Genomic DNA, 20,952 nt, shown 5'->3' on the forward strand with positions numbered 1-20,952 from the left:
AATACCGTCACTAATTAACAGAACTGTTCCTCCATCTTTTCCACTTTTGACCTTCCTAAATGTCCTGTTCCTTCAAAATTCAGGTTCCACTCTTGGTCATCCTGCAGCCATCTCCTTTGTAATGGCTATTAGATCAGACTGATGTATTTCTGTTTGTTCACCTCTTTTGTCTTGAAGGCTACATGCATTCGGATACACAATCTTTAATTTTGTCCTTATTTTTGTAATCTCTAACCTTATTATACTTAGAATGTGTACCTTCTCTGAACCGCTTCTAACACACTTTTTTGTTCTTAAATGAGGGGACCAATACTGTACACAATACTCTGATCTGGCCTCACCAGTGCTCCGTATAACAAATTTGATACCTTGCCATCACTATTCAGTTTAAAACCCTTATTACTTCCCTGGCTATGAGGCTTGCTATAACACTAGTTTCTAGTAGGGTTCAGGCATAGATTGTCCCAACAGTTGTGCCCACTTTCCCCAATAGTGTTACCAGAGACCCATGATCTGGAACACACTTCCCGCACACCAGTCTTTGTGCTGTGCATTCGCTTTCTAATCTGATTTGCTGTATGTCAATTTGCATGTGGCTCAGGTAATAATAATCCAGAATGTTTTTACAGTTCTGCTCTTAACTTGGCTCTTAGTTCTTCTTAATGACTATGAAGAACCTCTTTCCACCTCCTGCCAATGGTATTTGCAACTACATGGACCATGAGAACAGGATCTCCCTCCTCTCGCTGCAAGTTCATCTCCAGCCCTGAGCTGATGCCCCCAGACTCTGGCACCAGGCAGGCAACACAGCCCTCTTGACTCTCTCACTTTGCTGCAAAGAACGGTGTCAATCTTTCTGATTAGTGTCCCATACTACTACTACGTTAATAGAAAAAAGTGCTACTGTTGGGCAATTGCAGAGGCTGAGAGTCCTGCTCTCCTCTCCTCAGAGACTCCAGACCTGCCTCACTGTTCATCACAGCCTCCTTTTTCTGACCTGTGACCAAATCTGAAGACCCTTACCTCACCATGCACCCCCACCCCCAACTTCTTCTAGCTGCTGCTGATTGCCCTATCCTAGGGTTCTTCTCTCCTCTAGAAGCTGCTGACTACCTGTTTTCAGGGCCCTCTTCTTTCACCCCTCAGGGTCTACCGCTTACCTGCTCCTGTCTACAACTGGGCTTTGTCAATGGAATACTTTGGGATGTAATGGGTAAATTTTTTTAGGACAGCCTCTCAATTGTCTTCTAGCCAAATTGACCCAAATAGAGGTCAGTAATCTTGTGATCCCTCAGGAGGAAAAGCAGCTCCTGGGAGTCTTGTGCTTTCCTCCTTTAAGCTTTTGTTCTTTTGATGATGGCACAGCTGTAAATTGAAGAAATGGGTCCCTAGCTGTTTACAGAGAGTCATAGAGTAATACAGCATGGAAACAGGCCCTTCAGCCCAAACTGGTCCATGCTGACCACGGTGCCTACTTAGCTAGTTCCAATTGGTCCATAGCCTTCTAAACCCTTACCATCCATGTACCTATCCAAATGTTTCTTAAATGTTGCTATTGTACCTGCCTCAACCACTTTCTCTGGCATTACATTCCATATACGCACCACTCTCTGCGTGAAGAAGTTGTCCCTCAGGTCCTTCTTAAATCTTTCCCCTCACACCTTAAACCTATGCCCTCTAGTTTTCAATTCCTCATCACTGGGAAAAAGACTACATGCATCATCCTATCTATGCCCCTCATGAGTTTATATATCTCAATAAGGTCACCCCTCATTCTCCTACGTTCGATGGAATAAAGTCCTATCTTGGCCAACCTCTTCCTATAACTCAGGCCTACTAGTCCTGGAAACATCCTCGTAAATCATCTTTGCACACATTCCAGTTTAACTGTCTTTCCTATAACAGGGTGACCAAAACTGTGCACAATACTCCAAGTGCGGCCTCCCTCACCTATGACTTATACAACTGTAACATAACGTCCCAACTCCTGTACTCAATGCGGCAACCAATGAAGGCCAGCATGCTAAATGCCTTCTTCACCACCTTGTCTACCTGTGATGCTGCTTTCAACGAACTATGTTCTTGTACTCCTAGGTCCCTCTATTCCACAACACTCCTCAGGACTTTACCATTTACATACTCTTGCTTTCTCTGATTGAGCCTGGATTGCTTGCTGTGTGCAGTCAGTAATATCCTGTATCCATAGGAAACCAACGTTTGCAACAATACATGAGGATGCAGCTGGTTTGCTTACTATTGTCATCACCAGGGGAGCTGATATAATGTGTGCCCTGGTGCACAGCAGACTGGTGAGTCTCTGTTTATAGTAATCCCATGAAAAGATCCAGAGAGAAAGATTGACAGCAGAGGTGGAAGTATCTGCCAATATGTAACCACCAGGTTTTGCAGGATCATTCTCTAGTGGGTAACAGACATTTGCTGTTATGTGGCAACCTCAGCCTTCAGATGCATTGCTTTTCCCAGTGATTGAAGAAGCTAAGCCTCTCTCTGTAACCCTGTTACATGAATGTTGCAAACCACTGCCCTCTGGGCAATTAGTGGTAGGCAACGAATGCTGGCTGAGCTAGCAATGCCCACATCCTGGGGATGAATTTTAAAAAAATCTCCCTGAGCACGTTCTTTTTGAAAGTGGGTTTGTTCCGCTCAAGGTTTCAACTTTGATGTGCCCTTATCCCTCAATAAACAGGAAGAGGTTTTGGCTAAGATTTCACACAGATTTTCAGATTCAAAGAGAATGACTGGCAATGTTTCATAATTTCAGTCAAACCTAATACATGTAAACGTGGCAAACAGACTGGAGTAGCCATACTTAACAAAGGTGGCTATGTCAACAAAATGCCTGTTGTTCTCAATGATGTTTTCAGGTTTAAATCTATAGGAGCTAACTCCATACCTGACTGAACAGCCACACTTAAGGACAAGTTACAGAGGTGCTTGTTACACTTGTCCTCCAGGCTCACTGCATTGTTGCATTTTTGGGCTGTAACAGTGATGCATCTTTACATCCTTTTTACCTCTGAGCGGCTCTGCATACCATGGGTTGGCCAAATAATATAAATTGTTGCAATCAGTTTTAGATCTGTTTTACCACACACACTTTGAAGAATTCCTTCAATTTTGTGAAGACCGTTACACGGCCTATATATTGAGAGCAATAGCACGCCCAGTGCTCTTTTCACATTGCCAGCTTATTTACCAATGTAGCACTCAAGGGTGCCATTGACATTTGACACTGTGATGTCAATCTGGATGCACTATCAGGGTTCAATCAATCTGTGTTCCTCAAACTCATGAACATAGCAACTCATTGAGTCATGTGCAAACAAATAGATGACATTGCTGTGGATCCCCCCTAGGTTCAACTCTTGCTGCATCTTTACCGGTTATGACCAGAAGCGTGTCTTCACTGGAGTGACTTCTAACCTCCTACCCCTAGGATATTTCTGATATGTAGATGATATGTTTGTGATATTTGAATCCTCAGCTGCAGCAAAGAAATAATTTATCCTTATAAACTCCATCATGCCATCATGGACCATTGAAATGGAGCAAACAAACGAACTGCTATTGCGGGATCATAGCCTGCAGTCACCGGTCAGTGTACACATTGGGATTCCTACTGCTCCATGTGCTATAGGGTCAATTTTACTGGCCAAAGCCATCCACTCACTGCATAAGCTTGATTCTGAGACTCTACTTCCTCGCGCTCTGCTCCATGCGGCCCCTCGCTCCAGTCTGCACCCTCTGTCATTCTCAGGGCAAGTGAGGCAGGTCTCACTGACTGTTACCTCCTCCTGTACATCAATGCAGTACCCTCCAGCTTGCAGCATCCACATCAGCCTCTCATTATGAGTGTATTGTGCTGGTGGGGGCTGTGTTTGAAGAATTGAGACATAGATGAGAAGCCCTGGGCTTTTGTTCATCTGCTGCCTCTGGGAGGTGAGGGATGGGGGATATGACTTCAGGAAGCAAAGCCTGGGGCCTGGGCCTCATTTTTGCCATATGTTTCCGGTGAGTTAAAGGGCCAAGCAAGTGCCACAGGCCCAATAAGGTCAAGGAACTGTTGGACACCACCATCGCTTGTCTTACTCCCCAATATTTCTACAGGCCATTCTGCCCTGACCTGCCCATGATCTACTCCTCCATGGCAACGAAAGGCATCCAATCTCCAGTTTATTGCTGCCACCAGGTATTTTGAGTAAATCTGTAAACACAGACATAAGCAGTGTCACTCCTGTCTCACAGTCGATCCGTACTCCTCACTCTGTGAGACACTGTAAGCGTACAGCAGTGTATCAGCAATGCTGAGGTAGCCATCTCAGTCTGTCATTCTCCAATGGCCAAGGCACCCTCAGTATGGATCTTGGTTCCTGGTGCTACTCTTGTGTGTGCATCTACACCTAGCTTCACATTTCATGGACTCTTTAGTGCTTCCAGTTTGCCATTCACATTGCCACTTTGAAACACCTTTCCAATCTGTGGCTGACCATTAAATCTCTTCCTACACTGGATCCACATTCTGGAAGAGAGCCCTCAACAACTCACATTGTCTGCTACTTGAACCTAGGACTTTTCAGTCAGGCTCGGAGGCTTTCTGCTGGCTCCTGCAAACAGGACGTCTCCCCTTTCACTGACTGCATCTCCAGAGAGACATAACTTAACCATAGAGAAACGCTTCTTTATTCGCTGCTGCCTGCATTGCTGTACAGCCTATTCTTGTTGCTTCTATCTTCAATCTGCCTGAGCTCTGTGCATGTTCCTTTATTTGAAGTTCTGTGACTCTATTGTTGATACCAGGATCCTCTGCCAACCTGCATGTCACTAATTGCCAAACTGCTGGTAAGATCCTGCAGGAAGTCCTATCACCGTCAGTGCAACAACTGATCCATATTTGCAACATCAGCCCCCCACCCCCTGCCAAGTGATTCTTTTAATAAACTGTTAAAAGGCAGAAAATCTATGAGAGATAAACAGAATCAATTTACTTCTCCAACTGGAAAAGTTTGGCTTCATAGAATCCCTACAGTGTGGAAGCAGGCCATTCAGCCCATCGGGTCCACACCGACCTTCTGAAGACCATCCCACCCAGACCCATCCCTCTATCCTATCCCTGTAATTCTGCATTTCTCATGGCTAATCCACCCAACCTGCACGTCTTTGAATAGTGGGAGGAAACCTACTCACCCAGAGGAAGCCCACACAGACACGGGAAGAACGTGCAAACTCCACACAGATAGTCACCTGAGGGTGGAATCAAACCCAGGTCCCTGGTGCTGTGAGGCAGCAATGCTAACCATCAAGCCACCATGACTTGTTTAAAACACAATTCATGAGTGATGAAAGAGGCTAAGTGACAACACAAAATTACAAAATAGAGCATATAAAAATACAAAACAGACCCCAAAGTTCTTAATAACACAGTGTGGAGCTGAAGGAACACACTAGGCCAGGCAGCATCAGAGGAGCAGGAAAGCTGACGTTTCGGGTCGGGAACCTTCTTCAGAAAAGTTCTTACTACCCCAAAGTTCTTGATGTATTGGAGATGTTATAAAGAACAGAAAATTGTTATAAAGAAGTAGGCTTCAAAAGAGAAACCCAGAGTTGTTACAATGCAAGAGGCCAATCAGCCCTTCGTGTCTGCACCAGCTGTCAAACTGAGCAAATCACCTAGTGCCATTCTCCCTCCTTCACCCTATAACTTTGCACATTCTTCCCTTTCAGATAACACTGTAATTCCCTTTGCTTGTTCCAAGTGAATCTGTCTCCACCCACACTCCGGCACTGCATTCCAAGTCATAACCATTCACTACGTGAAAAGATTGTTTTCTCATTTTGTTCTCACTTCCTTTGCCAGTTACTTATTTAAACCTGTAACCTGTTGTTCTCGATTCTTTTACTAGTGGGAACAGTTGATCTCCATCTACTCTGATTTTGAACATCTGTCAGATCTCCTTTCAGCCTTCTTTTATTCAAGAAAAATAAATCTTCTCTAAAGTCTCCTCAAAACTGAAGCTCCTCAACCCTGGATCCAAACCTCATATGCGTTCTCTCTTATTCTGTCACCCCTTTTCCTAAGGTCTGGCACCCAGATGGCTCAATACTCCAGCTGAGGCCAAACTAGTGTCTTATACAAGTTCAGCATAACCTCCTTGCTCTTATACTCTGTGCCCCAAGTAATAAATAATAGGCAAGGAATGTCAAAAAACATTTTACAATTATATTTGGAAAAAAGGAATTATCAGGGCACCTTGCAATGAAAGTGAGGAATTGGCAGAAATGCTGAATTGACTTTGCACAATTGTTTATTGTAAAGGGAAGATACCAGCTAGCCTGTAATTCCAAGGAAACAAATCCTGACTTGAGATCAGGGATAGATCACAATTAACAGGAGTTAAATACATTTCTCTCAGTTGAGGAATTTTCTGATCAGATATATTTAAATTGGAGAATTATGCAAGTCACTTGATACTTAAGAAAGATGATGGAGGGTAACCATGGAAATAAAGAGCAGTAAGGAATAGAAGGAGATGATTCGGCACCTCAAGCCTGCTCTGCTGTAATGGTCAAAAACAGAAATTGCTGGAGAAACTCAGCAGATCTGGAAATATTTTGCAGGAAGAAAGCAGAGTTAACATTTTGAGCCAGATGACTGTTCAGAACTGTTAGCAGCTAGGAAAAACTGGTATTTATGCTGAAGGTGAAGTGGGAGAGGAGCACATGGAGGAAAGGAGAGAGGTGACAGAGCCCAGAGAGAGAGAGAGAGATATGAAAGGAGTAGGTAAGCGAGAGATAATAGATAGCAGGCCAGGGCAGAAACAAAGTTTAATAAGAGATAAGAGCTATGAGTGAGAAAATGGGTTAGCTGTGGTGAATGCAACCCAAATAATGTGATAATGGGCCCAAGAGTGTGTGGGAAAGGGTAAGCTGTGCTAAAACCAACCCATTTCATAATAGGATCAAGTGCCGTGTGGGTAAAAGACATGGAAGGATCGAATCAGGCTCTAAAGTTATTGAACTCAATGTTGAGTCCTAGAGGCTGCAGGGTTCCCAAACGAAAAATAAGATGTTGTTCTTTGAGCTTGCATTAATGCTTGCTGGCATACTGCTTCAGGCCTCCGTCAGAAATGTTTGTGTGGGAAGATGGTGATGTGTTGAACTGTCAGGCATCTGGAAGTTTGGGGCTATTTTTGCGGACAGAACATAGGTGTTCTGCAAAGTGGTCACTCAGTATGTGCTTTGTTTCCCCAGTGTAGAGGAGGCCACATTGTGAACAGTGAATACAGTTGACTAGATTGAGTAGGTAAATCACTACAACCTCATCCACAATCCAAGCTACAAATCTTCTCAAAAACTTTAAATCACTGCTCCACCTGGAAGATGTGTTTGGGTCCTTGGTTTATGAGGAGGGAGGAGGTAAATGGGCAGGTGTTACATCTTCTGCGATTGCATGGGAAGGTGCCATGGAGGTGTGGGGAGATGTTGGGAATGGAGGAGGAGTGGACAAGGGTCTCCTGAAGAGAGCAATCCCTGTGGAAAGTTGAGAAAAGAGGGGAGGAGAATATGAGTCTGGTCATGGCATCCTATTGGAGGTGATGGAAATGGCGGCTTACAATCCTTTGGAGCGGAGGCTAGTGGGGTGGTAATTGAGGACCAGAGGGACCCTATTGTTGTTGTGGGAGGGAAGGGAAGGGATGAGGGCAGAAGTGGGGGAAATGGGCTGGACACAACTAAGGGTCCTATGACTATGGAGGTGGTGAATCCTTGGTTGAGGAAGAAAATGGATATTTTGGAGGCCCCCTTGTCAAAGTTGGCATCATCAGAGCAGATGCGATGGAGACGGAGAAAGTGGAAGAATGCAATAGAGTCTTTACAGGAAGCATGGTGTGAGGATGTATAGTCAAGGGAACAATGAGAGTCAGTGGGTTTGTTGTGAATATCAGTGGCCTGTTTTTTCCCAGAAATGGAAACAGAGATATTGAAATAGTAAGAACTGCCAATGCTGGAGTCAGAGCTAACACAGTGTGGAGCAGGAGGAACACAGCAGGCCAGGCAGTATCAGAGGAGCAGGAAAGTTGACGTTTCGGGTCGGGACCCTTCTTCAGAAATGGGGGTGTGGGGAGATGTTGGGAATGGAGAGAAATCAGAGATATTGAGGAAGGGAAGGTAGGTGTCAGAGCTGGAGCAGGTCAAGGTGAGGGGGTGGAAATTGGAACTGAAATTGATAAAATTTTACAGCTCTAAACCAGAAGGGTAAGCAACACTAATGATGTCATCGATGTACCAGAGAAAGAGTTGTGGGAGTAATCTCAGAATAAGGATTTTTCCAAGTAGCCCACAAAGAGATGAGCATTACTGGGGCCCTTGCGGTTACCCATGACCCTTTTTGACTCCATGACTCAACCCCTTATCCCCACTTGCTCTTTCCTGTCCATTGGTCAATTCTGCATGTGTGCCATTATATTGTCTCCAATATGGTGGACTCTTATCTTATGACTTAATATTTTGTGAGGTATCTTGATGAATGCCTTCTGGAAGTCCGATACAACACATCTACTGAATCCCCTCTATCCACTCTGGTTAAGATGTCCTTGAAAACTTCTAATAAATTAGTTTCCCTTTCATAAAGCTATGCTCATCTGTTTGATTAGATTATGATGCTCTAAATGTTATTCTATTATTTACTTCATAATCGATTCTATTACTTATCCAACAATAGTTGTTAGGCTAATCGTACTATAATTACCTGCTTTTTGGTTCTCTCCTTTTTTGAATAGGTGAAGTCAGAGTAAGGGAGAAAATAATAGAGTTTAAATCAGGATTATTGTGCATGTGTGTGAAAACCTGGACAATAATAAATAAGATTGGGAAGTTACAGACACAGTTTGCCATGTGGAAGTATGTTGTTGTGGTGACAACAGAGATCTAGCTCCAAGCTGGATGTTGAATATTGCTTCATGAAAGGTGTTCAAAAAAGATAGCAAGGATGAGGTTGGCAGTATTGGTTAAGGCAAGCATTGCAGTGCTGGAAAAAAGAGGATGTCCCAGAAGTTTCTGGCTGAGAGTCAATTTGGCCAGAGCTAAGGAACAAAAAGAATGCAATTACATTGCTTGGAATAGGCTGTAGACCACCAACTAGTGGGAACAACCTGCAGAGAAATTATAAAAATATGCCAACAATACAGTAGTGGGGACCCCAATTATATTTTCTTCTTTACTTTTTTTTCTTCAACTGTTTTTTTACCGAAATATAGACTGGTATACTGGTACTGTAAGGGGCAATGATTGGCAAACATTCCTGGACTGTATTAGGGAGAATTTCCTACAGCAGTGTGTGTCCAATCCAACATGAAAGGCGAAGTGAGCCAAGTGGATCGAGTGTCATTGGAGAAACAATTAGGAGACAGAAATCGTAAGGTTCAGGATGACGGTGGAGAATGACCTGTAGCAATCCAGAAAAAAAAATCAATTAGCAGGCAGCCAAAGTCAATGGGCAAACATAGAAACATAGAAGATAGGAGCAGGAGAAGGCCATTCAGCCCTTCGAGCCTGCTCCGCCATTCATCGTGATCTTGGCTGATTGTCCAACTCAATTCCCTAATTCTGCTTTCTTCCCATAACTTTTGATCCCATTCACCCCAAGTGCTGCATCTAGCCGCCTCTTGAATACATTCAATGTTTTGGCATCAACTACTTCGCGTGCTAAAGCATTCCACAGGCTCACTACTCTTTGGGTCTTCTCATGTCTGACTTAAATTGTATACCCCAAATCCTCATACTGTGATCCCTGGTTCTGGACACACCCAACATCAGGAATGTCCTCCCTGCATCTACCCTGCCTAGTCCTGTTAGAATTTTATAAGTCTCTATGAGATCCCCCCTCATTCGTTCTGAACTCCAGCGAAAACAATCCTAACTTAGTCAATCTCTCCTCATACATCAATCCTGCCATCCCTGGAGTCAGCCTGGTAAACCTTTGATGCACTCCCTCAAGAGCAAGAGCATCTTTCCTCAGAAAAGGAGACCAAAACTGCACACAGTATTCTAGGTGTGGCCTTACTAAGGCCCTATATATCTGCAACAACACATCCCTGCTCCTGTACTCGAAACCTCTCACAGTGAAGGCCAACATACCATTTGCCTTCTTTACTGCCTGCTGCACCTGCATGCTTACCTTCAGTGATAACAAGGTGTAGAGCTGGATGAACACAGCAGGCCAAGCAGCATCAGAGGAGCAGGAAGGCTGATGTTTCGGGCCTAGACCCGAAGGGTCTTGGCACAAAACGTCAGCCTTCCTGCTCCTCTGATGCTACTTGGCCTGCTGTGTTCATTCAGCTCTACACCTTGTTATCTCAGATTCTCCAGCATCTGCAGTTCCTACTATCTTTGCTTACCTTCAGTGACTGGTGCACAAGGACACCCAGATGCCAGTGTACAATACCCCCTCCTAATTTACAGCCATTCTGATAGTAATCTGCCTTCTTGCTTTTGCTTCCAAATGAGCAACCTCACATTTATCCAAATTATTCTGCATCTGCCATTGATTTGCCCACTCACCCAACCTGTCCAGATCATGCTGAAGGATCTCTGCATCTGCATCACAATTCACTCTCCCACCCAACTTGGTATCATCTGCAAACTTTGAGAAGTTACATTTTGTTCCCTCATCCAAATCATTAATATATATTGTGAATAGCTGGGGTCCCAGCACAGATCCAAGTGGCACCCCACTAGTTACTGCCTGGCAATTTGAAAAGGACCCATTAATTCCTACTTTTTGATTCTTCTCTACCAACAAGTTTTCTAACCATCTCAATACACTTGCCCCAATCCATGTGCTTTAATCTTGCACAATAATTTCTTAATGCAGGACTTTGCAAGAATGGAGCTGGACCAAATAGACTGGAACAAAAGGTTGGCAGAGAAACTATAACTGAGCAATGAGCTACCTTCAAAGAGGAGACTTTTTGGGTATAAGTCAAGGTATATTCCCTCAAAAGGGAAAAGTAGGACAAACAAATCCAGAGCTCCCTGGATGACAGAGGAGATAGAAAAGAAGAGGAAAAGCTCATGAAGCATTAACCATCCCACTGAAGTCCCTTTAACTCTCTTTAAATATCTAAAACAAGTTGCTGTCACCCTTGTTGGATCCTGATGTGGCTTTCATGAACCAGCATGTGGGGTTTACATTTGTAGGGGGAAGGCATCGGCTTGGTGGCATTACCATTAGAATATTAATCTGGAGACCCAGGTAATGTTCTGGGGACCCAGGTTCGAATCCCACCCTAGCAGATGGTGAAGTTCGAATTCAATAGGAAATGTCTGGAATTGAGAGTCTAATGATGGCCATGAAACCATTGTCAATTATTGGAAAATCCCTGCTTGGGATTTTCCCTGCTCGGTGGCAATGGTAGCTCAGTGGTTAGCACCGTTGCCTCACGGAGCCAGTGACCTGGGTTTCATTCCAGCCTCAGGCGACTGCCTGTGTGGAGTTTGCACATTCTCCCCGTGTTTGTGTGGGTTTCCTCTGGGTGCTCCAGTTTCCTCCCACAGTTCAAAGATGTGCAGGTTAGGTGGATTGGCCATGCTAAATTGCCCATTGTGTCCAGGGATGTGTAAATTAGGTGGATTAGCCATGGGCAGTCCAGGGTTACAGGAATAGGGTAGGGGGTGAGTCTGGGTGAGATGCTCTTCGGAGAGTCAGTGTGGACCTGTTGGGTTGAATGGCCTGTTACCACACTGTGGGAATTCTATGATTCCATGAAAAACCCATCTGGTTCAGTAATGTTTTGCCGTCCTCGCCTGGTCTGGCCTACATATGACACCAGACTCACACCAATGTGGTTGGCTCATAACTGTTTTCTGGGTAATTAGAAATGGGCAATAAATACTAGTCTAACCAAGCAACACCCTCATCCTGTGAACGAATTAAAGAAAAAAACTATGCATGCTTCATTCCAAAGATCCTAATTACCTAGTCAGGTCTGTTGCAGGCTATTCAAAAAGAACAACCAAATGCATAAACTCAAAAAGTCACACAGCGATGAAACTGGCCCATGATGTCTCTGCTATTCCAATAGTGATCAATACTGACCCTTCTGTCCATCAATGACCATTACAGAGCATAGGAAGAGAGTGCCTTGGATCTGTCTGCCATGCAACAAGATTCTGATTGATCTGCAGCCTAATTTGAACTGACCTGGGTTTGTAAAGGCAACTTATGCTTGACTAAATTAATATTTTGATGAAGTATTAGTGAAGATTGATGAATGAAATTCAATAGGATGTTGTTGTTGATGACAGGAGGATGATTGGCAGTACAGTCAGTGCAAGGATCACTGCTTTTCTGGTAGAAATATCAATGACTTAGATTTTGGAATTCAGAGTAAAATCTAAAAAAATTGTTGGTAACACCAAACCTTGATGAGTGGAAACAATGGGGATGATATCAATTGACTGCAACATGATACAGGAGTAGGCCAGCAGAATGGACAGAGGGTGGCAAATAGAATTTAGACCATAAGAAATAGGAACAGGAGTAGGCCATTCAGCTACTTGAGCCTACGCTGCCATTCCAAAGGATCACGGCCAATCCAAAATTCCTCACATCCACTTTCCTTCCCTTTCCCTTGATTCCTCCTGAAAGTGGCCATGCAAGTAGATAGAGTGGTAAAGAAGGCATATGGCATGCTTGCCTTTATTGGTCAGGGAATTGAGTAGAAGAGTCATGAGAGTCATGTTGCAACTTTATAAGCCTTTGGTTAGGCCACACCTGGAGTATTGTGTTCAATTCTGGTCACCATATTAAAGGAAGGATGTGGAGGCTTTGGAGAGGGTGCAGAAGAGGTTTACAAGGATGATGCCTGGATTAGAGGGTATGAGCTATAAGGAGAGGCTAGAAAAACGTGGGTTATTTTTCTCTGCAGCAGCGGAGACTGAGAGGAGACTTGATAGAAGTCTATAAAATTATGAGATGCAAAGACAGGGTTGACGGTCAGAACCTTATTCCAAGAGTTGAAATGTCTAAAAGTAGGAGGCATGCATTTAAAGTGAGGGGGAAAAGTTCAAAAGGAGATGTGAGGGGCAAGTTTTTTACAGAGAGTCATTGGAGTCTGGGACACGCTGCCAGGGGTTGTGGTAGAGGCAGACACTATAGAGACGTTTAAGGGACTTTTAGGTAAGCACTTGAATATGCAAGGAATGGTGGGATATGAATCAAGGGCAGGCAGAAGAGATTAGTTTAATTTAGCATCATGTCTGGCACAACATCGTGGTCTGAAGGGCCCATTCTTGTGCTGTACTGAACTATGTTCTATGATAATTTACTAATTTACTACTAATTTGATACAGAGAGTTGTAAGGTCATATATTTCGGCATGGAAGATAGGGATAGGTGATGTGGATTCCATAGTAAAGTTCAAAAGAGTGTGCAAGGACAAAGGGATGGGGAAGAGGGAAATCAATCTCTGAAAATGGTAAGGCATCTTGAGAGAGAGATTAGCAAAACATTTGGGATCTTCAGCTTAATAGTTACAGGATTAAATACGAAAACAAGGAAGTCATGTTGTACTTTAGGCATTGCGTCCAAGAATTACAAGAATTAGCTTTATTGTCACATATTACTCACGAATTGAGTGAAAAGTTTACAATTCACCACTTACGGCGCCAACTTAGGTGCCAAGGTACCTAGATACAGATTTATAAGCACAGATTCGCAGGGGAAAAAAAATAGAAAACTAAAGAAATAAAAAGCCCAGCAATAAATTAGAAAAAGTGAAATAAGACTTCAGAATAAAAGTCCTTCCAACCCAGCCTGTAGCAGGTTTCACCTTGAGGCCAGGAGTGCCAGGAGTCAAGTCCACGCTGAGGCTGGGAGTTTGAGACCACGTTGAGGTCAGGTGTTTGAGACCGCATTGAGGTCAGGAGTTCGAGACCCCGTTGAGATTGGGAGGTTGGGAGTTCGGGTCCACATTGAGGCCAAGAGCCCGTGCTGGATTTCACCCCGGACATAGCCAATGCCACCCAAGGACAGGAGGAAAAAAGAAAAAAATGCGATAATAGAGAGAAAAAAGAAAAGAAATGGACAAAGTAGATCAGCTCTAACTCAGGAGTCCTACTCTGCCGCCAACTTGGAGACTTTTTTTTGGCAGATGTACTAACCAGACGTTTTAGGCAAGGATTCTTGACAGGAAGTAGAGGAAATTTACCAGTATGGTTCCAGGGATGAAAGGAATTTTAGCTACGAGGTGAGGTTAGAGAAGCTAATATAATTCTGCTTGGAGCAAAGAAGAGTGAGGGGAGATTTGTTGACAATATACAGGACGATAACTGAAATAACTCCAGAGACACTGGCATCCCGTCACCAAGACACCCTTTATTTACATGTGCATAGTATTTGACACTGGTCCAGCTTCCTCAGAGCTAGCTTCCAGAGTGAACAGAATCTCTGGCACTCCTTGTTTATATCTATCAGCCAGGGCTCCTGGATTGGTACTGTTAGCCTGGTCCAATCAGGGAACTCATAATCTATAAGATTTACCTGGCTGGCCTCTACAATCACTACAATGACAGATTTAGATAAGTTATACAAGGAAAAATGGTCACATTGACAGATAGTTTAATGACTAGAGAACACAGGTTTAATGTTCAGGCAAGAGATGCAGAGAGAATGTCAGGGAGAACATTTTATGTAGTGAGTGGTACAATGTGGAACTTACTTCCTACCAGAGTGGTGGAAGTGGAGACAATCACGATAAAAGAAAATTCAATGGACTCTTGAAGGTAACAAATTTGCATGGCTTTGTGAATATAGCAGATGAATGAGATTACAAGGTGTAGAGCTGGATGAACACAGCAGGCCAAGCAGCATCATAGGAGCAGGAAGGCTGACGTTTCGGGCCTAGACCCATGAGATTGGCTGGATTGCTTCATGGAGAGCTGGCATGGACTCAATGGGTCAAATGGTCTGCAATGTTATGACTCGCTGTCTCTGTCAATCTCGGGTGCGTTGTATAATGAAAAGGCCATGTTTATCCCGGTGACCTGATCTTTGTTATGTTTCCCAAAATGTTCTTCTCCCATGATGGTCAGCACTATGTTTGGTCGCCCTATGATAGAAAGGATATTACTAAATTGGAGAGGGTTCAAAAAGATCATCATCATAGAATCCCTACAGTGTGGAAACAGGCCCTGTGGCCCAACAAGTCCACACTGACCCTCAGAGCATCCCACACAGACCCATCCCCCTATAACCCTGACACATCCCTGAATACTACAGGACAATTTCCCATGGCCAATCCACCCAACCTGCACATCTTTGGGCTGTGGGAGGAAACCAGAGCACCCAGGGGAAACCCACACAGACACAAGGAGAACGTGCAAACTCCACACAGACAGTCGTCCAAGGGTGGAATCGAATCCGGATTCCTGGTGCTGTGAGGCAGCAGTACTAACCACTGAGCCACTGTGCCGCCCATCATTTAACAAGATTTACCAGGATGTTGCCAGGAATGGAGGGTTTGAGTTACAAGGAGAGGCTGAATAGGCTGGCACTTTTTTCACTGAAGGAGGAGGTTGGAGGGTGACCTTATGAAGGTTTATAAAATCATGAGGGGCATAGGTAAGGTGAATAGCAAAAGCATTTAATCTAGGGTCGGGGAGTTCAAAACTAGATGACATATTTTTAAGGAGAAAGATTTAAAAGGGACATGAGGGGCAACTTTATCACAGACAACGTTGTTCATGTGTGGAATGAACTGCCAGAAGAAATGGTAGATGCAGATACAGTTACAGCATTTAAAATACATTTGGACAGGTACATGAATGGGAAAGCTTTAGAGAGATATGAGCCAAATGCAGGCAAGTGGGACTAGTTTAGGTTGGGAAATCTGGTCGGCATGGATGAGTTGGACTGAATGGCCTGTTTCCAGGCTGTATGATTCTATGACTCTATTTTCTTCCAGGTTCCAATTACTGGATCTATGATGGAGAGAATCAAGTCTTGGGGCCCAAGTTAATCTCCGAGTTGGGACTATCTGCAGTGGATATCCAGGCTGCTCTGATGTGGGGCTTGGAAGAAAAGAGGAAGATCTATTTCTTTAAAGGAAATAATTACTGGCGATTCGACATGAACCAAAATGCTTTGGACAGTGTCTACCCGCGCAGTACTAATGACTGGCGAGGTATTCCTGCCAACATCGATGGGGCATTCCAGGACATGCATGGTGAGCAGCATCAGTTGGGTCCAACCCAGAATGTAGTTGGGGTGCCAATTGCTGTAGGGATCCAAGCCTAACATACAACTGAACCACCATATGGGTGTGGCTATGCCCACATAGTCCTTCCTCCCCTTTCACCCATACCCCCACCTCAACAGTAGAAGTGGTTCTGCCCACACAGATTCCCATGTGGGTGTGGCTCTGCCCACACAGATTCCCACGTGGGTGTGGCTCTGCCTACACTGACCCTCCTCCCCTTTCACCCCTTTTCAGTTCCTGGTTTAGAGTTATTTCCAGGATGCTGCTTATGTCCTCTCTTGTACAGATCAATGCCAAATATCTGTTCAATTCTTCTGCCATCTCTTTGTTCTCCATTATTAATTCCTAGGCTCTTTTTTCATGCGATCAACACTTACTTTGTTAACTCTTTTCTTTTCCTATCTGTTTTTATATTTTTGGCTAGCTTTCTCTTGTAATCTAATTTTTCCATCCTTTTTAATCTTTTAGTAATTCTGTTATTTTTATATTCTGTCCAGCCTTCGGACCTGTCACCAATCCTTGCATAATTCTATGTCTTCTTTGAATTTGATACTGCCTTAGACTTTTTTAGTTAACCACAGATGGTGGATCCATTCCTTAGAATTTTTTTATTTGTTAAAATGTATTTAGTCTGTAATTTCTGGAATATCCCCTTCAATGCTTGCCACTTCATCTGTATTCACCACCTTTAAACTAAACTGCCAGTTCACTTTCACTAGCTCTGATTTCATGTACTCATTGTTGCCCCATTTAAATTCAAAACAGTAGTCTTGCACCCACACTTCTCTCCCTTAAAGTGTATGAAAAATTCACACTATGGGCACTGCTCTTCAGGGGCGTTTTCACTATGAAGTCATTAATTAGTCCAATCTTGTTCTAGGCCAGTTCTAAGTGTAGCCTGTTCACTGGTTGGTGTCATAATATGCTGGTCTAAGAAATTGTCCCGAAGACAATAATATTCAATGAAAGTCCATTGAGTCCACATCAACCCTCCAAAGAGTATCTCATCTCTACCCTTTCCCTATAACCCTGCATTTCCCATTGCTAATCCACCTAAACTGCACTTCTTTGGACTGTGGGATTAAACCAAAGCACTCAGAGGAAACCCACGCAGACATAGGGAGAACGTGCAGACTCCACACAGACAGTTGCCCAATGGTAGAATTGAACTCAGGTCCCTGGCATTGTGAGATAGCAGTGCTAACAGCTAAGCTACCATGCTGCCCCACACTGCTATACATGATTGACAAGCTCCCATTATTTCTTCCTTGTTACCCTGTCCTACCATGTGGTTACTGTTGGGAGCGCTGAAATCAACTTCCACAAGTGACCACTAACCTTTATCATGCCTCAACTCTACCAAGACTGCTTCTAAATCCTGGTTTCCTGAGTTAAAGTCATCCCCCATATGTTGCTAGCTAGCTTAGCCTTTCACATGGTTCATATGTTAAGTTACTGGGGGCTTTCTTCTTCATACTCTAACTCTGACCTCTGTGTTGACAGGTTATGCCTACTTTCTCCGTGGAAGGTATTACTGGAAGTTTGACCCTGTGCAGGTGAAGGTACAGGAAGGATATCCACGGCTGATAGGCCATGATTTCTTTGGATGTGCCTCTTCTCGTCAGTTGTACACATGACTCTGACAGATGATCAAGACAACGGGAGCTACTGGTGGAGATTCCCGATACTGTGACTTTCCCATCTACCATTCACTGGCTCTTTCTCATTTCCCACTTCCTTTCCTGGAATTTTCTTCAGAACAATGATCCATAATTAGTTTGATTCTTGAGTTGTGACAAGCTGGAGAAAAATTTGGCACAAGTGAGCCTCTGTTTGGTTCTCTAGATTTAAGGTGACTGAGGGCCCTACTTAGGGATAGCTGTCCTTCTAACCTAAAACTGTACAATACCAACGTGTGGAAAGCCTAAGTACAATTCAGAAGAAAGCTAATATTGAACAGATATCTGATTACTTTTTCAGCTTGGCAGAGCCTATTACATTATCTGCATTAGTTGATAGTTTCTAGGCAGGGACTTATTTTGAGGAGGGAAATGCTTTGTCTTTCATGTAAAATCCTGTCATCAGGTTTGGAGCCTTTGTGTGAGAAATAATTTGACAATTATAGAAACATGAGGTGGAAGTGACGTGGGGCTCAGACCCAGCTGCTGGACAGCCACATTGGGTACTGTGTCTGTATGTGTACAATTATCGAGTACACACTCCCACTGAACAAGTGTCTGTCAGACCATCACACTCATTGCCCTGCCTGAAAACAGGCAGCAGAATAGAAAAAGTGATGAGAGATAACAGATTTCCCACTTTTTCTGCTTATCACCAGCTCCCCTGTATTGACAGGCCTCTTAAAACCACATCATGTAAAGAAAGTGAATTAGAAACTGTTAGCTCAGTGGATAATTCCGCTCCTTTATAGTGCAATTTGCAACAATCAATAGGATGCAGGTTCAATCCCTGGTGTGTGCAGCTGGATGTAGCTTCAACTCACGTTTTCTCCATTAGTGAATAAAAATTAACTGTGACCCACTCCAAGCATTCCCACTTCACAGTTATAGCACAATTGAGCAGGGGTTTGGAGGTGATCCTCATTCAGAATTATTACAGTGCAGCTGGAGAACACTGGCCCATCATGCCTGCACCAAGTCTATTATCTAGATCGGTTCTATTATCTAATACCAATCTCCTACCTTCTCCATGTATCCCTGCACACTGTTACTATAAAAACACATTTCATTTCCTGTTGAATACCTCAGTTGAACCTGTTTCCACTTTTCTAGGCAATGCATTCTATAACCACACTCCAGTCCTTACTCCCTGTGCTAAACCCCTGCCCTCACTTCATGTGATAAGCCTCTAACTGCATTCCTTGTGCTCAGCCCCTGCCCTTATTCCATGTAACAAGCCCCTCCCTCACTACCTGTGCTCAGCCCTTGCCCTCATCCCTTGCGATAAGCTGCTGCCATACTCTCTGTGCTCAGCCCTTGCCCTTACTCCATGTGATAAGTCCCTTCCCTCACTCCCTTTCTCAGTCTCTTCCCTCACTCTGTTCTCAGCGCCTGCCCTGACTCCCTATGCTCAGCCTTTGCCCTGACTCCCTATGCTCAGCCTTTGCCCTGACTCCTTGTGCTCAGCCCCTGGCCTCACTCCATGTGCTCGGGCCCTGGCTTCACCCTGCTAAGCCCCTATCTTCACTCTATGCTGGATTCTATCCTCACTCATTGTCTGATCCTGCCCTCACTCCCAGCCCTCACACATGCACCATCATATGTGGGTTCTTGAGCAGTGACTAGGACTTAATCCCCTGGTTAATAATCTCCTCCCAGACCTGGGAGCACTAAGTCATTACATAATTCCCTACTTTTCACCCTAAAAAAACACTGGATGTCAAAACAAAAACAGATAGGGGCAAATTGTCTAGCGAATCATATTCAGATTAAATCCTGATTCACTCCAGATTGTTTCCAACTGACACAAGAAGAGCTTCAGTTAAATACATAGCGACATGTTCAGACTTCTGTGAATTTAATGGGACCTGGACAAAGAATGAGTTAGCATCCCATGTGACACGATGGCCTGGGTTTTTTTTTAACCATGGGTATCAGGTCTCCAAAGTGGGAACCAATGGGGATTATAAATGCTGCTTTTGCCACAGTGAGAGAAGATCAGCAGTCATTTTGGAGAATTGGCATCCTCCTAATTGATCACCTCCAAGCTTGCTATCCAATTGTTTTTGATGTCAACAGCTCTGGAATCTAGGATAGTGATCAGTTTTTTTTTCCCTTTATTCATTAACGAGATGAGGGCGTCGCTGGCTAGACAGCATTTATTGCCCATCCTTAATTGCCCAGAGGGCAGTTCAGAGTCAACCACATTGCTGTGAGTCTGGAGTCACATGTAGGCCAGACCAGGTAAGGATGGCAGTTTCCTTCCCTAAAGGGCATTATGAACCAGATGGGTTTTTCCTGACAATTGACAATGGATTCGTTGTAATCATTAGATTCCTAATTCCAGATATTTTTATTGAATTCAAATTCAACCATCTACTGTGGCGGGATTCGAACCTGGGCCCCCAGAATGTTATCTGGGTCTCTGGATTAACAATCCAGCAATAATACCACTAGGCCATCACCTCCCCATATGATGCAGGTTGGCACTGTTGTGGCAGCTCGCAGGCAATCTGAAGGCTCATTGCGGGATGCTATACAGTTCTACAAAAATGAATGAAATCTGGGCCAGCAGCTCCATTGGAATGGATGGGAAACCCTTCCACTACATCAAGGTTGCTGGGATTGAAGTTCCATCAATAGGGAATGTATCCTCAAGTTCTAGTGACATCCAATCCCTACCCCAGCACACCCAGCCCCCTTATTCTCACCCAAGCTTGCCAGGAGAAATGTGAGTGAGGTGGGGGCCCTCTTTGAGATGGGCTGCCCCTCCAATGGCAAAGGAGCAATGAGATTGCCAACTGGGCCTGAATTGCAAGTGCAATTCTATTGGAAAGCTACTTGTTGACAAAAGCCAAAAAGTAACTGATTGTCTCCTGCCAGGGTACAGACTGTTTGGAAACAAAGGGGAAGGTGGCTACTGGGAGAATGGAGTGTATAAAATGTGAAACCTATTCCGATTGATTTTCTGATGGATTGTGCTGAGTCTCAGACCTGTC

General features: G+C 44.0%; 1 protein-coding gene across 1 annotated transcript in view; it reads left to right on the forward strand.

Annotated features, from left to right (window-relative positions):
• The window catches only part of mmp11a (matrix metallopeptidase 11a), an 80,220-nt gene extending 60,070 nt beyond the window's left edge, over window positions 1-20,150 (forward strand). Inside the window, exons 7-8 of the mRNA XM_048611681.1 lie at window positions 15,981-16,241; window positions 17,778-20,150. Coding sequence (XP_048467638.1) covers window positions 15,981-16,241; window positions 17,778-17,911 — 395 coding nt within the window. The 3' untranslated portion in view covers window positions 17,912-20,150. The remainder of the gene's footprint in view (window positions 1-15,980; window positions 16,242-17,777) is intronic.
• Window positions 20,151-20,952: the final 802 nt, after the last annotated feature.

This window comes from Rhincodon typus, chromosome 24 (genome assembly GCF_021869965.1).
Source record: "Rhincodon typus isolate 14 chromosome 24, sRhiTyp1.1, whole genome shotgun sequence".
NCBI lineage: Eukaryota > Metazoa > Chordata > Chondrichthyes > Orectolobiformes > Rhincodontidae > Rhincodon > Rhincodon typus.